The 19,828-nt window shown below is 52.7% G+C and overlaps 1 protein-coding gene across 1 annotated transcript in view; it reads left to right on the top strand.

The window, feature by feature from the left end:
* Positions 1-18,397, top strand: part of LOC140727122 (cholecystokinin receptor-like) — a 34,542-nt gene extending 16,145 nt beyond the window's left edge. Inside the window, 2 exon segments of the mRNA XM_073044415.1 lie at positions 10,395-10,522; positions 14,383-18,397. Coding sequence (XP_072900516.1) covers positions 10,395-10,522; positions 14,383-14,918 — 664 coding nt within the window. The 3' untranslated portion in view covers positions 14,919-18,397.
* The last annotated feature ends 1,431 nt before the right edge of the window (positions 18,398-19,828 follow it).

Below are 19,828 nucleotides of genomic sequence, written 5' to 3'. Positions count from 1 at the left end.
AATGCTTAATTGTATGGGAGTGGGAAGGGTAACGGTACAGGGGAGTGGGAAGGGGGTAACGGTATGGGGAGTGGGAAGGGGTAACGGTACAGGGAGTGGGAAGGGGTAACGGTACAGGGAGTGGGAAGGGGTAACGGTACGGGGAGTGGGAATGCTTAATGGTATGGGGAGTGGGAAGGGGTAACGGTACAGGGAGTGGAAGGGGTAACGGTATGGGGAGTGGGAAGGGGTAAACGGTATGGGGAGTGGGATATGCTTAATTGTATGGGGAGTGGGAAGGGGTAACGGTATGGGGAGTGGGAAGGGGGTAACGGTATGGGGAGTGGGAAGGGGTAACGGTATGGGGAGTGGGAATGCTTAATTGTATGGGGAGTGGGAAGGGGGTAACGGTACAGGGAGTGGGAAGGGGGTAACGGTATGGGGAGTGGGAAGGGGGTAACGGTATGGGGAGTGGGAATGCTTAATTGTATGGGGAGTGGGAAGGGGTAACGGTACAGGGAGTGGGAAGGGGGTAACGGTATGGGGAGTGGGGAAGGGGTAACGGTACAGAGAGTGGGAAGGGGTAACGGGATGGGGACATGGGAATGGTTACGGTATGGGGAGTGGAAAGTGTTAACAGACGGGGGAGTAGGAGGGTTAACAGGACGGGGGAGTGGGAAGGGTTAACAGTATGGGGAGTGGGAAGGGGTAACGGTACAGGGAGTGGGAAGGGTTAATGGTATGGGGAGTGGGAAGGGTTAACGGGACGGGGACATGGGAATGGTTAAACGGTATGGGGAGTGAGAAGGGGTAACGGTTACAGGGAGTGGGAAGGGTTAACGGGACGGGGACATGGGAATGGTTAACGGTATGGGGAGTGGGAAGGGGTAACGGTACAGGGAGTGGGAAGGGTTAACGGGACGGGGGACATGGGAATGGTTAACGGTACGGGGAGTGGAAAGGGTTAACAGTATGGGGAGTAGGAAGGGTTAACAGGACGGGGAGTGGGAAGGGTTAACGGGGAGAGAGTAGGCCTCTGCTTGTCAGAGTATAGAATTGTTCAGAATACAAAAGCAAGGATTAATGCTGAACCTTCATGAGACTGGTGAGCTGTTTGGGATGTGCTGGCAGAGAAGTTGCATGAGAATGATACCAAGAATGAAAGGGTTAACATTCAAGGAGTATTGGTTGCCCTGGGCCTGTACTAGCTAGAAGAAGAAGAAATAGAAGGTTAAAAAGCACTGGTCAGACTGCACGGAGTATCACTTGGAAACCTATTGAATACTGAAAGGCCTAGATAGACTGGATGTGGAGAGGATGTTTCCCGTGGTGAGAGAGTCGCAGGCCAGAGGACACGGATAGAGTGGATGTGGAGAGGATGTTTCCCGTGGTGGGAGAGTCGCAGGCCAGAGGACACGGATAGAGTGGATGTGGAGAGGATGTTTCCCGTGGTGGGAGAGTCGCAGGCCAGAGGACACAGATAGACTGGATGTGGAGAGGATGTTTCCCGTGGTGGGAGAGTCGCAGGCCAGAGGACACAGATAGAGTGGATGTGGAGAGGATGTTTCCTATAGTGGGGGAGTCTAGGACCAGAGGACACAGATAGAGTGGATGTGGAGAGGATGTTTCCCGTGGTGGGAGAGTCGCAGGCCAGAGGACACGGATAGAGTGGATGTGGAGAGGATGTTTCCTATAGTGGGGGAGTCTAGGACCAGAGGACACAGATAGAGTGGATGTGGAGAGGATGTTTCCCGTGGTGGGAGAGTCGCAGGCCAGAGGACACGGATAGAGTGGGTGTGGAGAGGATGTTTCCCGTGGTGGGAGAGTCGCAGGCCAGAGGACACGGATAGAGTGGGTGTGGAGAGGATGTTTCCCGTGGTGGGAGAGTCGCAGGCCAGAGGACACGGATAGAGTGGGTGTGGAGAGGATGTTTCCCGTGGTGGGAGAGTCGCAGGCCAGAGGACACAGATAGAGTGGATGTGGAGAGGATGTTTCCCGTGGTGGGAGAGTCGCAGGCCAGAGGACACAGATAGAGTGGATGTGGAGAGGATGTTTCCCGTGGTGGGAGAGTCGCAGGCCAGAAGACACGGATAGAGTGGGTGTGGAGAGGATGTTTCCCGTGGTGGGAGAGTCGCAGGCCAGAGGACACGGATAGAGTGGGTGTGGAGAGGATGTTTCCCGTGGTGGGAGAGTCGCAGGCCAGAGGACACAGCCTCAGAATAGAGAGACATCCCTGGTGAGGAGGAATTTCTTTAGCCAGAGAGTGGTGAACCTGTGGAATTCATTGCCACAGGCAGCTGTAGAGGCCAAATCACTGGGTATATTTGAAGCTGAGGTTGATAGTTTGTAGGTCAGTCAATGGTTACGGGCAGAAGGCAGGAGAATGGGGTCGAGAGGCTCAGATTAATTTATTTATCACATGTACACATTCAACTTCAACTTCACATTCAAGCTCAATTTATTGTCATACAACTGTACACTTGTACACCACTCAATGAAACAACGCATATATAGCGCCCAATGAAACAGCATTCCTCCGGACCAAGGATGACAGAGCTGAGGATCAGCCAGCAGGTTTACAAGCAGATGATGGATGTAACATGAATGTAAGGAAGGACAAGCCAATGATTGGGTACAAATACAGACAGAGCAGAGTTAAATTGTACTGCAGAGGCAAAATTCAAAAGGACGAAGAGCCCAGATTGAAGTTTCTGTATTTAAATGCATGTAGCATTTGGAATAAGGTGGACGAATTTGTGGTGCATATAGAGATTGGTTGGTATGACGTTGTGGGCCTCACTGAGTTGTGGCTGAAAGAAGGTCATAGTTGGGAATTTAACATCGAAGGATATACTTTGTATCAAAAAGACAGGTAGGAAGGCATGAACGGTGGTGTGGCTCTGTTGGTAAGAGATGGAATTACATCTTTAGAAAGAGGTGACATATGTTGAATCTTTCTGGGAGGAGTTAAGAAACTGCAAGGGTTAAAAAACTATTATGGGAATCATATAGGCCTTCAAGTAGTAGCCAAGATGTGGGGTTGAGGTTGCAAAGGGAGTTGTAAATAGCATGTGATAAAGACAATGACACAATTGTAACGCGGGACTTCAATACGCAAGGGGATTAGGAAAATCTGGTTGGTGTCAGATCACAAGAGAGGGAATTTGTTGAAGGCCTACAAAATGGCTTCTTAGAGCAACTTGTGCTTGAGCCTATTTGGGGAAAGGCTATCTTAGATTAGGAGTTGTGTAATAACCCAGATCTTATTAGGGAGCTTAATGTAAAAGAATCCTTAGGAGGCAGTGATCATAACATGATTGAATTCATACTGCAGTTGAGAGGGAGAAGCATAACTCACATGTACCAGTATCACAATGGAATAAAGGGAATTACGGAGGCATGAGAGAGGAGCCTGCCCAGGTGGATTGGAGGAGGATACTGGTGGGGATGATGGCAGATCAGAGATGGCTGAGGTTTCTGGAGATAGTGCACAAGGAACAGGATAGATATGTCCCACAGAAGAAGTTGTTCTCAAATGGCAGGTATGGCAAGCGTGGCTTTTAAAAGGGAAGGTAAGGTCCACATAAAAGCCAAGGAAAGAGTATATAAGGTAGCAAAAGTGAGTGGGAAGCTGGATGATTGGGAAGCTTTTAAAATCCTACAAAAGGCAACTAAAAAAGCAATAAGAAGGGAAAAGATGAAATATGAGGGCAAACTAGCCGATAATATAAAGCAGGATACTAGAAGTTTTTTCAGCTATATAAAGAGTAAAAGGGAGGTGACTTGATATTGGATGCTGCAAAATGATTCTGGTGAGGTAGTGATGGGGACAAAGAAATGGCAGATGAACTTAATGGGTACTTTGCATCTGTCTTCACTGTTGAAGACACCAGCAGTGTTCCAAAGGTCTGTGAGTGTCAGGGAACAGGAGTGAGTACCATTGCTATTACAAAGGGAAAAGTGCTGGGCAAACTCAAAGCTCATAAGGTGGATAAGTCACCTGGACCAGATGGTTTACATCGCAGAGTCCTGAGAGAGGTTCCTGGATGCATTGGGCATGATCTTTCAAGAATCACTTGATTCTGGCACGGTCCCGGAGGACTGGAAGATCGCAAATGTCACTCCACTCTTCAAGGAGGTAGGAAGGTAAAAGCAAGGTAATTATAGGCCAGTCAGTGGTTGGGAAAGTGTTGGAGTTCATTATTAAGGATGAGGTTTCGAGGTACTTGGGGACTACTGATAAAATAAGTCAAAGTCAGCATGGTTTCTGTAAAGGGAAATCTTGCCTGAATAATAGAGTTCTTCGAGGAAGTAACAAGCAGGGTGGACAGAGGAGAGGCAGTGGATGTCATTTATTTGGATTTTCAGACGACTTTTAATAAGGTGCCACAGATAAGGCTGCTTAACAAGATAAAATCCTATGGAGTTATGGGAAAGATACTGGCATGGATAGAGGAATGGCTGACAGGCAGGAGGCAGTGAGTGGGAATAAGGGGGCCTTTTCTGGTTGGCTGCCAGTGACTAGTGATTTTTGTCAGGGATCTGTATTGGGACCACTACTTTTCACATTGTTTGTCAATGATTTGGATAATGGATTTGATGGCTTTGTGGCAAAGTTTGCGGATGATACGAAGATAGGTGGAGGGGTAGGTGGTGCTGAGGAAGCAATGTGATTGCAGCAGGACTTAGACAAATTGGAAGAATGGGCAAAAAAGTGGCAGATGGAATACAGTGTTGGGAAATGTACGATAATGCATTTTGGTAAAGGGACAATAGTGCAGATTATTATCTAAATGGGGAGAAGGTTCAAACATAAGAGGTGCAGAGGGACTTGGGTGTCCTCGTGCCAGACTCCCAGAAGGTTAATTTACAGTTTGATTCTGTGGTGAAGAAGGTAAATGCAATGTTGGCATTTATTTCAAGGGGAATAGAATATAAAAGCAAGGAGATAATGCTGAGGCTTTATAAGACACTAGTCAGGCCACACTTGGAGTATTGTCAACAGTTTTGGGCCCCATGTCTCAGAAAGGATGTGTTGTCATTGGAGAGAGTCCAGAGGAGGTTCATGAGGATGATTCCAGGAGTGAAGGGGTTAACATATGAGGAACTTTTGGCAGTTTTGGGCCTGTACTCACTGGAATTCAGAAGAATGTGTGGGGATCTCACTGGAATGTACTGAATGTTGAAAGGACTAGATAGGGTGGATGTGGAGAGGGCGTTTCTTCTGCTGGGGGTATCCAGAACTAGAGGGCACAGCCTCAAAATTAAAGGGTGACCCTTTATAATAGAGGTAAGGAGGAAATTTTTTAGGCAGAGAGTAGTGAATCTGTGGAATGCTCTACCACAGACTGTGGTGGAGGCCAAGTCCGTGCGTATATTTAAGGCGGAAGTTGATAGTTTCCTGATTGGTCAGGGCATCAAAGAATATGGCGAGAAGGCAGATGTGTGGGATCCAGGATCAGCCATGATGGAATGTGGTATAATTTGTCTTATGGTCTAAGGTGCACAACACAGGACATATAACAACTGTACCTGTGTATGCCACCCAATGAAGCAACGTTCCTCTGAGCAAGGTGCACAACACAGGACAAACAAAGTAATATTGCCTGAACTAAATTAACAAATAATAAGGTGCAAGTACCAAGGTTTTACTATATATGAAATGGATCATTTACGCTAACACCAACACACCCAAGGATGTTAATGGTTCCCAACAGCCATGATGGAATGGCGGAGTAGACTTGATGGACCGAATGGCTTCTATGTCTGATGGTTTTGTTGTCACAGCACCACATCTTCTGCCCTGCCCAACACTTGGTCACCCGTTCCTGAACTGCAACCCTAACCCGCTCCCCTCTCCTCCCCTCCCCTCTCACCTTCCGAGACCACAGGCTCTCTGGGGTGAGGGAGGGTAGCAGTTCTGATGCTGGTTGTCAGCTGATTGTCCTCACTGCACCCCAGGGTGACCGTGAGACAATAAAGCAGAATTAAGCAAGTCTGTTCTGCCATTTCATCAAGGCTGATCCATTTCTCTCTCAACCCCGTTCACCTGCCTTCTCCCCGTAACCTTTCACAGCATGATAATCAAGAACCGACCAACCTTCTAATGTCTGACGGGAGGAGCCCTGTCTTCCTTACCTGGTCTGGCCCGTACGTCACTCCAGACCCACAGCAACTCTAAAATGCCCTCTGAAATGGCCTAGCAAGCCATTCAGTTGTATCCAACCACTAAAAAGAAAATAATAAGGAATAAAACCGGACGGACAACCCGGCATCGACCCAGGCACTGGAAACGGCAACGGCAAAACCAGCCCTGCAGACTCCTCCGTACTGACATCGGGGGACTTGTGCTAGTCGAGCGACAGACTGACATAGTTGTCCTGACAGAATCATACCTTTCAGTGAACATTACAAACTCCACCATCACCATTCCTGGGTACGTACCATCGCACCGGCAGGTCAGACCCAGCAGACGTGGTGTAGAGAGGGACTTGCCCTGGCTCATGGCACCAGGTTAAACGTGGGCAAGGAAACCTCCTGCTGATTACCACGTAGCACCCTCCCTCAGCTGCTGAATCAGTACTTCTCCATGTTGAGCAGCACTTGGAGGAGACATTGAGGGGGGCAGGGGCACAGACTGTAGTCTGGGTGGGGACTTCAATGTCCATCACCAAGACTGGCCTGGTAGAACGACCACGGACCGAGCTGGTCGGGTCCTAGTGGACAGAGCTACTAGACTGGGACTACAGCAGGTTGTGAGGGAACCAACAAGAGGGAAGAACACACTTGATCTCATTCTCACCAACCTGTCTGCCACGCAAGCATCTGTCCATGACAGCATTAGTACAAACGGTTGTAGAAGTGACCACCGCACGGTATTTGTGGAGAATAAATCCCGTCTCCACATTGGAGAGACCCTCCACCACATTGTGTGGCCCTGCCACTGTGCTAAATGGGATAGACTTTGAACAGATCTAGCAGCCAAGTCTGGGCATCCCTGAGGATCTGTGGGTCATCGTCAGCAGAATTGTACTCAGCTACAATCTGCAACCTCATATCTAACATTCCCATCAGGTCAGAGGATCAACCCTGGTTTGATGAAGAGTGCAGGAGGGCGTGCCGAGAACAACACCAGGCTTATGTCAATGAGGCGCCACCCTGGTGAAGCCGTACAGAACTCCTTGCACGCCAAACACCATAAGCAGCAAGTAATAGACAGAGCGAAGTGGTCCCACAACCCACGGATCAGATCTAGGCTCTGTAGTCCTGCCACATCCAGCCATGAACGGTGGTGGACAATCAAACAACTCACTGGAGGAGGCTCCACAAATATCCCCATCCTCAATGATGGAGGAGCCCAGCACACCTGTGCAAAGGTAAGGCTGAGGCATTTGCAACAATCTTCAGTCAGAAGTGACGAGTAGATGATCCAGCTCAGCCTCCTCCAGAAGTCCCCAGCATCCCAGTCGTCAGCATGCAGCCAATCTGAAAGCCCTGGATACTGCAAAGGCTCTGGGCCCAGACAAAATCTGGGTAAGAGTCCTGAAGACCTGTGCTCCACAACTTGCTGCATCACTAGCCAAAACTGTTCCAGTACAGCTACAACATTAGCATCTACACGGCAAGGTGAAACAGGACGAGCCCAACCCAGCCAATTACTGCCCCTATCAGCCTACTCTCAATCATCAGCAAAGTAATGGAAGGGGACATCAACAGTGCGATCACGCAGCACCTACTCAGCAATAACCTGCTTGCGGATGCCCAGTTTGGGTTCCGTCAAGGCCACTCAGCTCCTGACCTCATCACCTCCTTGGTCCAATCATGGTCCAAAGAGCAAAATACCAAAGGTGAGGTGAGAGTGATAGACTCGACATCAAAGCAGCATTTGACCGAGTATGGCATCAAGGTGCCCTCACTAAAATGGAGTCAATGGGAATTAGGGGGAAATAGAATCAGACCTGACACAAAGGAAGATGGTTGTGGTGGCTGGAGGTCAATCATCTCATCCTCAGGACATCACTGCAGGAGCTCCTCAGGGAAGTATCCTGGGACCAACCATCTTCAGCTGTTTCATCAATGATCTTCCTTCCATCATAAGGTCAGAAGTGGGGATGTTCGCAGATGACTGCACAATGTTCTGCACCATTCGTGACTCCTCACATAGTGAAGCAGTTCATACCCACATGCAGCAGGCCCTGGACAATATCCAGGCTTGGGCTGACAAGTAACATTCGAGCCACACAAGTGCCAGGCGATGACCATCTCTAACAAGAGAGGCTCTAACCATCGTCCCTTGACATTCAGTGGCATCACCATCACTGAATCCCCTACTATCAACATCCTGGGGATTACCATTGACAGGAAACTGAACTGATCTAGCCATATAAACACCATGGCTACCAGAGCAGGTCAAAGGCTAGGAATACTGCGGGTTGTAACTCACCTCTTGACTCTCCAAAGCCTGTCCACCATCTACAAGGCTCAGGTCAGGAGTGTAATGGAATACTCACCACTCGCCTGGATGAGTGTGGCTCCATCAACACTCAAGAAGCTTGACACCATCCAGTACAAGGCAGCCCACTTGATTGATACCCCTTCCACAAGCATCCAATCCCCCCACCATCGATGAACAGTTGCAGCAGTGTGTACTATCTACAAGACGCACTGCAACAACACACCGAAGTTCCTGAGGCAGCATCTTCCAGACCCATAACCACCACCATCTAGAAGGACGAGAACAGCAGATACCTGGGAACACCACCACTTGGAAATCCCCCTCCAATTCACTCACCAGCCTGACTTGGAAACGTATCACCATTCCTTCACTGTCACTGGGTCAAAATCATGGAATTCCCTCCTTAACAGCACCGTGGGTGTACCTACACCATAGAGACTGCAGTGGTTCAAGAAGGCAGCTCATCACCACCTTCTCAAGGGCAAATGAGGATGGGCAATAAGTGCTGGCTTAGCTGGCAATGCCCACATCCCATAAACAAATAAATTTAAAACTTTTTAAAAATCCTCCACTTTAAATATATCCACAGGCATCTATGGCAATGAATTTCACAGATTCACCACCCGCTGGCTAAAGAAATTCCTCCTCATCTCTGTTCTAAATGGACGTCCCTCTATTCTGAGGCTGTGCCCTCTGGTTCTAAACTTCCTCACTAAGAGAAACATCCTCTCCACATCCACTCTATCCATATTCGATAGGATTTAATGAGATTTCCCCCCCCCCCCCATTTTTCTAAACTCCAGCAAGTACAGACCCAGAGTCATCAAATGCTCCTCATATGTCACAAGACACACAAACTGCTGGAGGGACTCAGCAGGCTTGGCAGCATCTGTGGCAAAAAGTACAATTGACCTTTTGGGCCGAGACCCTTCAGCAGGAAGTTAACCCTTTCATTCGGTGTGGTGTTGGTGATCTGCACTGGGTGGTTCAGGTGCTGATTACACCTGATTCAGGTGTAGTAGGAGTGTGGTGTTGGTGATCTGCACTGGGTGGTTCAGGTGCTGATTACACCTGATTCAGGTGTAGTAGGAGTGTGGTGTTGGTGATCTGCACTGGGTGGTTCAGGTGCTGATTACACCTGATTCAGGTGTAGTAGGAGTGTGGTGTTGGTGATCTGCACTGGGTGGTTCAGGTGCTGATTACACCTGATTCAGGTGTAGTAGGAGTGTGGTGTTGGTGATCTGCACTGGGTGGTTCAGGTGCTGATTACACCTGATTCAGGTGTAGTAGGAGTGTGGTGTTGGTGATCTGCACTGGGTGGTTCAGGTGCTGATTACACCTGATTCAGGTGTAGTAGGAGTGTGGTGTTGGTGATCTGCACTGGGTGGTTCAGGTGCTGATTACACCTGATTCAGGTGTAGTAGGAGTGTGGTGTTGGTGATCTGCACTGGGTGGTTCAGGTGCTGATTACACCTGATTCAGGTGTAGTAGGAGTGTGGTGTTGGTGATCTGCACTGGGTGGTTCAGGTGCTGATTACACCTGATTCAGGTGTAGTAGGAGTGTGGTGTTGGTGATCTGCACTGGGTGGTTCAGGTGCTGATTACACCTGATTCAGGTGTAGTAGGAGTGTGGTGTTGGTGATCTGCACTGGGTGGTTCAGGTGCTGATTACACCTGATTCAGGTGTAGTAGGAGTGTGGTGTTGGTGATCTGCACTGGGTGGTTCAGGTGCTGATTACACCTGATTCAGGTGTAGTAGGAGTGTGGTGTTGGTGATCTGCACTGGGTGGTTCAGGTGCTGATTACACCTGATTCAGGTGTAGTAGGAGTGTGGTGTTGGTGATCTGCACTGGGTGGTTCAGGTGCTGATTACACCTGATTCAGGTGTAGTAGGAGTGTGGTGTTGGTGATCTGCACTGGGTGGTTCAGGTGCTGACAGTCCTTTCACTGCTCCTCGAAGGTATGTCTTCCTCCTGCTGGTCCTGTTCTTCCTGCCGGGAGTGGTGATGGTCGTGGCCTACGGACTGATCTCACGCGAGCTCTACAGGGGAATCCGTTTTGAAATGAGCCAGAGGGAGGAGGCAAAGGGTAAGGGTCAGGTGTGTCTCCACTATGGGCAAACCCTCGATCCAGGTAACAACGAGGGTGCGAACTCGGTTTGTCGTTTTGTGGGAAACGTTCCAATTCTGATTGAGATTTATTTATCAGATGTACATCAAAACATCCAGAGATAGTGGGTGCACAAGACGATAAGAGGTGTAGATAAAGTGGACAGTCAGTCATTTTCTCCCGGGTGGAAATGATTAATACAAGGGGACATAATCTTAAACTGATTGGGGGGATGTCAGAGTTAGTTTTTTCACACAGAGAGTGATGGGTGTGTGGAACACACTGCCAGGGGTGATGGTCGAGGCAGGTACATTAGGGGCATTTAATAAACTCTTAGTTAGGCATATGGATGATAGAAAAATGGAGGGCAATGTCAGAGGGAAAGGTTAGATCTGGGGTTCTTAACCTTTATTATGCCAATCTGGTGAAGCCTATGGACCTCTTCTCAGATTAATGTATTTAAATATATATTAAAAATTGGTTTATAAAAAAACAATTCTATTGAAATACAGTTAAAGTACTACTGTGGTTTGTTGCCTACATTCATAATGGAAGGAATTGCTAAATTTCAGTGAGAATACAGATGTAAAGTTCATGGACCTCCTGGAGTCTATGCACAGACACCCGAGGTGTCCTTGGAACCCAGGTTAAGGACTACTGGGTGAGATTGGTCTTGGAGTAGGTTAAAAGATCATCATAATTTCATGGGCCTAAAGGTCTACACTGTGCTGTAGTGTTCTATGTTCTATAAAATGTGTCATTAGTATTAACAACCAACACAACCCAAGGATGTGTTGGGTGCAGTCCACAAGCGGTACTAACATAGCAACACACGCAGGCACAACAGCAGAGCAGAGCAAACCCCTTTCCCACCCACACAGACTGTTCTCCAACAGGACAGGTCATCTCCTCATCTCCAGGCCTCCAGTCCCCAGTGAACTCACAGACTCACTGGGTCCGGTTCCACCAACTCTTCCAACTGTTGTGAAACCCAGGCAACAGTGGGCCCCCTCAAGGTCAAATGATTCATTCTGCATGGGGAAAGGCCACTCAGCTCAGCCTGTTGCTGCTGATCAGATTATCTTTCCAATCTCCAGATTCCAGCAACTCTCCACTTGGCCCATCTCCCTCTGTGGGGAGCAAGGGTTGAGGGGATAATAAATCAGTCATGACTCTGACCCTGCCCCTGATCTCAGGATGGGACCTTCCCTGCCCCTGATCTCAGGATGGGACCCTGCCCCTGATCTCAGACTGTGACCCTGACCCTGATCTCAGACTGGGACCCTGACCCTGACCCTGATCTCAGGATGGGACCCTGCCCCTGATCTCAGACTGTGACCCTGACCCTGATCTCAGGATGGGACCCTGACCCTGATCTCAGACTGGGACCCTGCCCCTGATCTCAGACTGTGACCCTGACCCTGATCTCAGGATGGGACCCTGACCCTGATCTCAGACTGTGACCCTGACCCTGATCTCAGGATGGGACCCTGACCCTGATCTCAGACTGTGACCCTGACCCTGATCTCAGACTGTGACCCTGACCTTGATCTCAGACTGTGACCCTGACCCTGATCTCAGACTGTGACCCTGACCCTGATCTCAGGATGGGACCCTGACCCTGATCTCAGACTGTGACCCTGACCCTGATCTCAGACTGTGACCCTGACCCTGATCTCAGGATGGGACCCTGCCCCTGCCCCTGATCTCAGACTGTGACCCTGACCCTGATCTCAGGATGGGACCCTGCCCCTGCCCCTGATCTCAGACTGTGACCCTGACCCTTGATCTCAGACTGTGACCCAGCCCCTGATCTCAGACTGTGACCCTGCCCCTGATCTCAGGATGGGACCCTGACTCTGATCTCAGGATGGGACCCTGCCTCTGATCTCAGGATGGGACCCTGCCCCTGCCCCTACCCTTGATCTCAGACTGTGACCCTGCCCCTGATCTCAGGATGGGACCCTGACCCTGATCTCAGGATGGGACCCTGCCTCTGATCTCAGACTGTGACCCTGCCCCTGATCTCAGGATGGGACCCTGGCCCTGATCTCAGGATGGGACCCTGACCCTGCCCCTACCCTTGATCTCAGACTGTGACCCTGCCCCTGATCTCAGGATGGGACCCTGACCCTGATCTCAGGATGGGACCCTGCCTCTGATCTCAGACTGTGACCCTGCCCCTGATCTCAGGATGGGACCCTGGCCCTGATCTCAGGATGGGACCCTGACCCTGCCCCTGATCTCAGACTGTGACCCTGGCCCTGATCTCAGGATGGGACCCTGACCCTGCCCCTGATCTCAGACTGTGACCCTGGCCCTGATCTCAGACTGTGACCCTGGCCCTGATCTCAGACTGTGACCCTGCCCCTGATCTCAGGATGGGACCCTGACCCTGATCTCAGGATGGGACCCTGCCCCTGATCTCAGGATGGGACACTGCCCCTGCCCCTGCCCCTGATAGGATGGGACCCTGGCCCTGATCTCAGACTGGGACCCTGACCCTGATCTCAGGATGGGACCCTGCCCCTGGTCTCAGGATGGGACTCTGCCCCTGCCCCTACCCTTGATCTCAGACTGTGACCCTGCCCCTGATCTCAGACTGTGACCCTGCCCCTGATCTCAGGATGGGACCCTGCCCCTGCCCCTACCCTTGATCTCAGACTGTGACCCAGCCCCTGATCTCAGACTGTGACCCTGGCCCTGATCTCAGGATGGGACCCTGACCCTGCCCCTGATCTCAGACTGTGACCCTGCCCCTGATCTCAGACTGTGACCCTGGCCCCGATCTCAGGATGGGACCCTGACCCTGCCCCTGATCTCAGGATGGGACCCTGACCCTGCCCCTGATCTCAGGATGGGACCCTGACCCTGCCCCTGATCTCAGGATGGGACCCTGGCCCTGATCTCAGACTGTGACCCTGGCCCTGATCTCAGGATGGGAGCCTGGCCCTGATCTCAGGATGGGACCCTGACCCTGCCCCTGATCACAGGATGGGACCCTGGCCCTGATCTCAGGATGGGACCCTGCCCCTGATAGGATGGGACCCTGACCCTGCCCCTGATCTCAGGATGGGACCCTGACCCTGCCCCTGATCTCAGACTGTGACCCTGCCCCTGATCTCAGGATGGGACCCTGCCCCTGATCTCAGACTGTGACCCTGCCCCTGATCTCAGGATGGGACCCTGACCCTGCCCCTGCCCCTGTCCCTGATCTCAGACTGTGACCCTGCCCCTGATCTCAGGATGGGACCCTGACCCTGCCCCTGATCTCAGACTGTGACCCTGCCCCTGATCTCAGGATGGGACCCTGCCCCTGATCTCAGACTGTGACCCTGCCCCTGATCTCAGGATGGGACCCTGCCCCTGATCTCAGACTGTGACCCTGCCCCTGATCTCAGGATGGGACCCTGACCCTGCCCCTGCCCCTGTCCCTGATCTCAGACTGTGACCCTGGCCCTGATCTCAGGATGGGACCTTCTCCATGTCTCAGTTTGCCTTCAATCTCATGCTAGTACCCTGCCCGATGCCTGATCTTGGGCTGGGACCCTGCCCGGTTGCCCTATCTCAGGGTGGCATCCTGACCCCTATCTCAAACTACCCTCAGCCCTGAGTGAGCCCCTGCCCTGTGTGACCCCCATCACTCCGTCCAGGAGAGGACCCTCGCTCCCTCACTGTCACGCTGTCTCCCTTTCTCCTCGGGATCAGTAATCTGGTTCGCCAAACTTCCTCAACCCACCTGGCCTAGTGGGTGGGTCAGTCCCGGGGAGCTTGACCACGATTGGAAGGGGCATGTGTCAGTCCAGCTACAGTAACCAATGAGAGTGTTGATCTTGCAGCAGCGGCGAATGGCAGCAGCACCTGGCTGGGCCGCTCGGAGGAGGAGGGCGACGGGGGCAGCGATGGCTGCTACCTGCAGCTCGGCAAACGACGGGCCTCAGTGGAGATGTCACTACAGGCACCCAGCGCCTCGGCTCGAGTGGACCGCGTACGCTGCACGAACTCCGAGGCCAAGCTGCAGGGCAAGAAGCGGGTGATCCGGATGCTGATGGTGATCGTCGCCATGTTCTTCATCTGCTGGCTGCCCATCTACAGCGTCAACACGTGGCGGGCCTTCGACCGGGCCACCGCCGTCCGGCTGCTGTCCGGCCCGCCCATCTCCTTCATCCACCTGCTGTCCTACACCTCAGCCTGCGTCAACCCCCTCGTCTACTGCTTCATGAACCGCCGTTTCCGCCAGGCCTTCCTCTCCACTCTTGGCCGCTGCCTCGCTCCCCTCCGCACCCTCCGGGCGCCTGAGGACGAGCCCGGCACCACGGGCACCTCCCTTTCCAAGTTCAGCTACACCACCGTCAGCACCGTGGGAGCCCTGTGACTGGGGCCCACGCCAACCCCTGACCTATCCTGTCCTTCAGTGAACCCCCTCCCCATCCCCTTCTCCTATCTCCTCACTCTCACCTTACCCTCCCGTTGCCCCCATACGGACCCAGCATTCTACCTCTACCCTCATATCCCTCTCCTTCTGTTTCCTCATTTTCCCTCCCCACCTCCCCTCTCTTTACCCTTCCCACTCACCCTCACATTCTCCAGAACCGCCTGCCCCTGCGATGCAAGCTTCCTGCTTGGGCCCAGAGGTCAGGGGTCTCTCCACCTCGAATTCACCAGCTCCCTGGAGCTGCACAGTGCGATCCCATAAACCACATTTATAATCAGGGGTTCTCTTCAATTGTGGGTAAAAGTCTACCCGATTCCAACACAGCAGACAGGATCTCAATATAATAACTGTTCATAATGTGGCCCCAACACTCCCTCAGTACCACCCCTCCCACAGTGTGACCCTCCCTCAGTATTGCCCCTCCCACAGTGTGACCCCCCTCCTCAGTACCCACCCTTCCCACAGTGTGACCCTCCCTCGGTACCACCCCTCCCTCAGTACCACCCCTCCCACAGTGTGACCCTCCCTCAGTATTGCCCCTCCCACAGTGTGACCCCCCTCCTCAGTACCCACCCTTCCCACAGTGTGACCCTCCCTCGGTACCACCCCTCCCTCAGTACCACCCCTCCCACAGTGTGACCCTCCCTCAGTACCACCCCTCCCACAGTGTGACCCTCCCTCAGTATTGCCCCTCCCACAGTGTGACCCCCCTCCTCAGTACCCACCCTTCCCACAGTGTGACCCTCCCTCAGTACCACCCCTCCCACAGTGTGACCCTCCCTCGGTACCACCCCTCCCACAATGTGATCCCCCCCTCAGTACCCACCCTTCCCACAGTGTGACCCTCCCTCAGTACCACCCCTCCCACAGTGCGACCCTCCCTCGGTACCACCCCTCCAGTGTGACCCTCCCTCAGTACCACCCCTCCCACAGTGTGACCCTCCCTCAGTACCACCCCTCCCACAGTGCGACCCTCCCTCGGTACCACCCCTCCAGTGTGACCCTCCCTCAGTACCACCCCTCCCACAGTGCGACCCTCCCTCAGTACCACCCCTCCCACAGTGTGACCCTCCCTCAGTACCACCCCTCCCACAGTGCGACCCTCCCTCGGTACCACCCCTCCAGTGTGACCCTCCCTCAGTACCACCCCTCCCACAGTGCGACCCTCCCTCAGTACCACCCCTCCCACAGTGTGACCCTCCCTCATTACCACCCCTCCCTCAGTACCACCCCTCCCACAGTGTGACCCTCCCTCATTACCACCCCTCCCTCAGTACCACCCTTCCCACAGTGTGACCCTCCCTCATCACCCCCTCCCATAGTGTGACCCTCCCTCGGAACCACCCCTCCCACAGTGTGACCCTCCCTCATTACCACCCCTCCCTCAGTACCACCCCTCCCACAGTGTGACCCTCCCTCATTACCACCCCTCCCTCAGTACCACCCCTCCCACAGTGTGACTCTCTCTCCCTCACTCCCAGTGTTTCTCAATCGGGAGATCTCAGCTGATCAGATGGGGTTGATGGACTCTGGGTGGGTGTGGCATGCTGGGTTTGTGAACGCTGTAGTTTAGAGATCTCCACAATCCTGTGCATGGGGGTGGTGAGGGGGTCCCATTGACTGCTCCCTGTCCCTGCCCCAACTCCCACCTTACTGGGACACTGTCCCTTGGGTCTGCATGGCCAGCAACTGACCACCACCCACAGTGCCACTGTTACCTCGGGTTCCCGCCCGTTGTCAGAGTACAATTCCTGCTTGCTGTTGCCAGATTCTGACCGTTGCTGGTTCTGACTGTAGCTGGGTCAGTTGTGGCTAGATGGGTCTGCCTGTACCCAGGTCTGACTGTACCACGAGCTGACTGGCTGGGAATAAGCGTAATTGATAACGATTGTAACCAAGAACCACTGTGGCTGGGGTTGACTGTAATGGAGGTTTGACTGTAGCTGGGGTCATTTGCAGCTTTGGTTCACTAGATGGGTCTGCCTGTAGCTGGAGCTGACTGTGGCTGGGACTAACTGTAATTGATATCATTTGTAACCAAAGGCTGACTGTAATAGGCTAATTGTAGTGTAAGTTCACTGTAACTGGTTCTGCCTGTTCCTGGATCTCCTGTTATACCCTGACAAGCTTGTCCGCTTACTGACAGCACCAGGCCAAACCCGGCTTTTGCATTTGTCGTTTTCCTGGTGACGGTGCGGTGTGCTCTCTGATTGGTGTACGGTTGCTATGCTATTTTTCGTGGCTACTGCAGGCCTGTTCCCTGCGCCTCGTGGCGATCGCGGGGATCGGCCTCGATCCAGGTCCTGTGCCGCGGGTTCTCAGCGCTGTGGATGAGAGTGGGTCGAATGGCCAGGATTAGGGAGAGGCTGACAGTCCTTGTACTTGGCTGGATTGTGGGTCCTTTGACTGCGACCCACCACAGGGTGTGTCCCCAGGTTCCCAACACCAGGAGCCCCCAGACTGCTCTGCACTCCCCCATGACACGGACATGCAGGCCCTGGATTTGTTGTCACCTGACCAGGGTGACGGTGCACACCCGGTGATCCAGGCAGGGGCACCGCCGTCCAGCAGGGGCACCGCCGTCCGGGCAGCATCGCTCTGCCTCGCGGGTTGCTTTCCTGCACCAGACAGAGTCTCGGCTGTTGATGGTCCCCACTGGTCAGTGGGCAGACCGACCGACCTGTGGGTCAGGCAGCATCTGTGGGGAGAAATTCAAACCTGGACTTATTTATCATAGATACATCAAAACATTCGGTGATCTGTGACCTTTCCATCACTGACCGGCAGAGTGCTGGGTGTCCACTCATTCTGGTGCCAGGACTCAGTGGTCAGCGGGCTTCTCAACACTACACGTCCTCTTGAAGAGTCTCCACCCGAACTGTCGACTTCCTATCCTCACCCCCACCCCCCCCCCACGTACACTGTCCGACCCGCTGAGCTCCCCACTGACCACTGGGCGGTGATCCAGGCTAAAAGTCATCCCTCAATGCCCACTAGCCCCTCCAGGGGGCTGTACCGGGTTTCTGAGGTACCAGGGAGAGATGAGGGTGTGAAGGGGGAGATAATGTGCTCCCTTTCAGGAGCTGGGGTTCACAGGTCGAGACGGGACATTGTTCATGGCCCGTGATGAGTTCAATCCTCGCTGGTGTCAGACGGAGACAGCGGTTCGACAGAAAACCCCTCTGGGTCACCCTCCCCTCTGCTCTGCCCACTCCCAGCGTCTGTTCAGCAGACCTACCCAGATAGTGGAACGGCCTCTTTACGGTGACATCCTGCACACCGTTGCTGCTTTGGCAGCTTCGTCCTGGTGCTATGGGAGGGGTGGGGGGAGAAAGGTCCGTCTGCATGGTCTCCACTCTTGGTGTATCCGTGTGCTGTCGCTGTGCTTATGGACGTTGTGAGGCATTGGCTGCGTTTTATTAAACAGATAAAGATCTTACAGATGAGTTTTATTGTCACAAATCCATGGAAACACAGTGAAATGTATCGTTTGCATCAGCCACCAACACCATGGATGTGCTGGGGGAGCCTGGAAGTGCCGTTAAAACAGCAAGCCCACAACTCACTAACCCAGCCGAAACGGCCGTGGAATGTGGGAGGAAACGAGGCATCTGGAGGAAACCCACGTGGTCACAGGGAGAATTACTGTACCACCTCCTTACAGACAGCGGCAGGAATCAGTGATCGGGGACCGAACAGTGTTACCCTCACATACTCCTGCCTCAACAGAGTGAGCAAGCCGTGGTCAGTTCTCAGTGAAATTCCTGCAAACTCTGTCTCGGGAGCAGAATAAGCCTGCTGCTTGTCGAGCCGTGCCTCGAGTATACAAGGGGGGCAGGTTAAGAGGAGGAGGGGGTGGAGGGGATTGGTTGTTAACACAGTCACAGTCATGTACGGGGAGCAGCCTCCCGTGTCCTGTTGTAGCCATGCACAGATATCAGAGAGATTCATATTCTATCTCTCTGCCTCTCCCTCTATCACCATCTAGCTCTCTATCTCTTCCCTCCCTGTTTCTCTTGTTCTCTCTCTCTCTCTATCTCTCTCTCTAAAATTATCTCTTCTCTCTATCACCCTCTCTATTCCTCTCTCTCTCTCTGTCTCCTCTCTCCCCCCTCCCCTCTCCTTGTCACATGTTCCAACGCGCAGGAACAAATGTGTAACCGTGTGGGATTACCACAGGCACGGGTGATGGAAAGTGTTGTCATTGAGGTAGCACATAGGAAGCCAATTGCAGAATAACGTGTTGAGACGATTCAGAATCAGATTTATTATCACTGCAATCTGTTGTGAAATTTGTTTTGTGGCAGTTTTCCAGCAGGGACAGAGATGAGGATTTCTTTAGCCCGAGGATGGTGAATCTGTGGAATTCGTTAAGCAGAAGACAGGAGCAGAATTAATCTGTCTGGAGATCGTGCCTGAGACTGGAAGGAGGGCCCAGGACCATGGCTATTCTTAATGGCAGCTCTATTGAGCAACTGGGCACAACGTCCAAATGTACAGATGATACTGACATTGGGGAACTTCCAGGAGATGGGATACCTGGTGGACAGAGAGGGGTACGAGTGGCACAGAGATATTCTGCTGACAGGCAAGGCAGAGGGTTGGGAGAGGCGATGCATCTACAGGGACAAATTCAAAGAGAACTGGGTGGACATCCTGAGCTCAGTATGAGTGTCTGGGCAGAGTGGGGGCTGAGTGAGTAAAAACCATGGGATGTGAGGCTCTCGAACCAAGGCACAGAGGCCTGGGGCAAGGCAGTCAGGGGGACTGTTCCTGGAACTAGGTGGGCCACAGCTGGAGATGTTTCCCACTCTGGGTCACAGCTGGAGATGTTTCCCACTCTGGGCCAC

The sequence above is a fragment of the Hemitrygon akajei genome, chromosome 4, assembly GCF_048418815.1.
Source record: "Hemitrygon akajei chromosome 4, sHemAka1.3, whole genome shotgun sequence".
Classification (NCBI taxonomy): domain Eukaryota; kingdom Metazoa; phylum Chordata; class Chondrichthyes; order Myliobatiformes; family Dasyatidae; genus Hemitrygon; species Hemitrygon akajei.
Note: the sequence above shows the minus strand (reverse complement) of the source record. Positions and strands in the feature narration are given on the sequence as shown.